The sequence below is a fragment of the Elephantulus edwardii genome, unplaced genomic scaffold (assembly GCF_000299155.1).
Source record: "Elephantulus edwardii isolate Elephantulus edwardi_28Jun2011 unplaced genomic scaffold, EleEdw1.0 scaffold00017, whole genome shotgun sequence".
NCBI lineage: Eukaryota > Metazoa > Chordata > Mammalia > Macroscelidea > Macroscelididae > Elephantulus > Elephantulus edwardii.
This window is the reverse complement of record NW_006399767.1, coordinates 14380236-14382667: the sequence shown is the minus strand read 5'-3', so window position 1 is coordinate 14382667 and position 2432 is coordinate 14380236. Positions and strand designations below refer to the sequence as shown.

At 53.6% G+C, this 2432-nt stretch overlaps 1 protein-coding gene across 2 annotated transcripts in view; it reads right to left on the bottom strand.

The window, feature by feature from the left end:
- Positions 1 to 2229, bottom strand: part of PEX6 (peroxisomal biogenesis factor 6) — a 14901-nt gene extending 12672 nt beyond the window's left edge. Inside the window, exon 1 of one of the 2 annotated variants that reach the window (XM_006881979.1) lies at positions 1335 to 2229. In XM_006881979.1, coding sequence (XP_006882041.1) covers positions 1335 to 2213 — 879 coding nt within the window. In that variant the 5' untranslated portion in view covers positions 2214 to 2229. The remainder of the gene's footprint in view (positions 1 to 1334) is intronic. The other variant, XM_006881980.1, reaches the window with a different exon arrangement.
- Positions 2230 to 2432: the final 203 nt, after the last annotated feature.

The following is a 2432-nucleotide window of genomic DNA, read 5'->3' as shown; positions in this document are numbered from 1 at the left end:
AGGAAGTTACATCCCAAAGGGAAGGACCTCGCTCCTTGAAAGGAAATATGGAGGAGAAACCTTCTCAAAGATTTTTATAGGTATTCACTCACTCACTCACTGCCATCAATTCAGAATCAACTCTAAGCTAACCCTCCACTGGTTTTCTGAGGCTATAAACTGCTCTGAAAGAGACTGTCATTTTTCTCCTGAAGAGCTACTGGTGGATTTGAACCACGTCTCAGTCTTTGGGTTAGCAGTGCAACTTGCTAAGGACTATACCGCCAGAGCTCCCTTTAAAGTAAAATATTTATCTTGTCTTATTGAATATCAAAATTAAATACCAGGTAGCAAAGAGAAATAAGGATCCTCTTTATGTTTGGAATTTACAATATATAATCAGCGTATGAGGCAGATTACATAAACATAACCAGGCAGAATAAAAGAAATGCACTAGAAAATTACAAAATGCCACAGAAGAAAAATCCATGTTAACTTTGGGGTAAGGGCATTAGTAAAGGCTTTGTGAAGGTGGCATAAACCTTAGATGGTCCTTAAAGGGAAAGATAGTAGGATTTTAATAGGTTTGTATAAAATGTGTGTACTATATTCGAAGGAATTTGATGTCAAGGAAAAATATGAGCAAAGGCACTGAATTATCATATTCTATACTACACCGCATAATAGTGGATGGCTGTTGGGTGCTATTGAGCTGATTTTTGGCTCACTGTGGCCCCATGTGACAGCACAGAACTGGTCGGTAAGGTTTTCCAGGCTATCATGTCTTATGGGCGGAGCCTGCCAGGTCTCTCTCCTGAGGAGCTTCAGGGTGAGTTGAACAGTCAACAGTGGTTAAGTGCTCAACTGCTGACTAAACAGAGCTTTCAGTTCAGCTGGACTCCTTTAGTAACATTGTGTTCACCACAGCAATCCGACCAACAGTTGATTAGGATTAATATTCACATATGGCTTTATTTTACTGTGAATCTCACCTTTCCATGCACCACCATATGATGGAGACTTATTATACTCGTTATAAAGAATGAATAAGGCAGGCTCTGAAATATTAACTGAAAAGCTCAAGATCTTAGAGTTGTTACGGGTCATCGAGTCATAATCAACTCACAGTTGACCCTCTATGGGGTTTTCAGAGGCTGTAAATTACACTGGAGGAAGAGTGGCCAGCTTTATGCAGTGGTACAGCTGGTGGCTTCCAGCAGCCTGCCTTTGGGTTGGCAATGCAACTCCTTATCACTAAGTCGCCAGAGATTAATTCGATAGGCTCTTTCGATTCATCTGAGGCTTAGAAAAGACAGGGAAAAGGTAACATTGCTGGCCTTGTCACTGGATCCTACCTGAATTCTGAGCTCTCCCACTTCCAGAGGGTCACAGCCGAGATTAAAAGCTAGAGTGGCAGGCACGAGAGCCAGTCCGTCAGCGAGAGACTCTGCCAGCAGCCCAGCCCCAGGTCCCAGCCTCTCCGACAGGTCCCAGCGAGGCTCCAGGACCTGCACCCTGGCCAAGTGCGGTCTGGAGTCCGAAGGCTCTGCGGCTCGAGCCAGCCAGACCCATTCGCCCTGGAAGAGGCCGAGGCCCCGGAGACACCTCTTGCTGACCCCGATCGAGTCGCCAGTCCCTCCCAGCACTCCCCGCAGTTGGCGGGCGGCGCTCGGAGCCGCGAAGGAGGACACCACGGGAGGAGGCGGGGGCGGGCCGCTCTTCCCAGTTTCGGGGCCTAACCTGGGCCGCCCGCGGAGCTCCGTCACTGCCAGCCGCGTCCCCGGGCCCAGCAGCCCCTGCAATGCCGGCCGCGTCTCCAGCACTCGCGGCCCGGGGACTGGCAAGGCCTCTCCGCGTCTCACCAGTAGCGGCCCGACTCGCGGGCCGAGTCCGGGCCCCGGCGAAGTGCCAAGGAGCGCCCAGCCGAGAGCCGGGGGCCGCCGCACGGGCCGCGCCCGCACCCTCGCCCCGGCGTCCAGCGCCAGGAGCCGCAGCAGCGCTCGGCTAACCAGCAGCTGCGGGGGCCCGGGGCCTTGCTCCTCGGTTCCCTCCCCAGGTCCCTCCAAGGCCGGCACTAACAACGCCGGACCCCCTGGACCTTCCCCTGCAGGCCTCAGGGCCAGCACCAGGCCCGTTCCCGCTGCGGGCCACGGACCCCCAGGCGGCAGCAACACCGCCAACGGAGGCGTCTCGGTTGGGAAGGGTTCCAGGACCCGCAAGACAGCAAGAGCCATGGTGACAGAACGCCAGACAACGTAAAGCAGCTCGACTTCCGCACCGGCAGAGAGACTACCAGGACATCCGAGCGTCGTTTCCGCTTCCGCCAAGGCTGGTAGGAGGAAAGTGGGAGGGTTGTCGGTTGCGAGCATGCTCCGGGAGGAGCGAGCTGCACCTTGGAGAGATCAAGCGTGTGCATCTGTGATTATAATCACTGCGGCTGCGTGGCATTTACG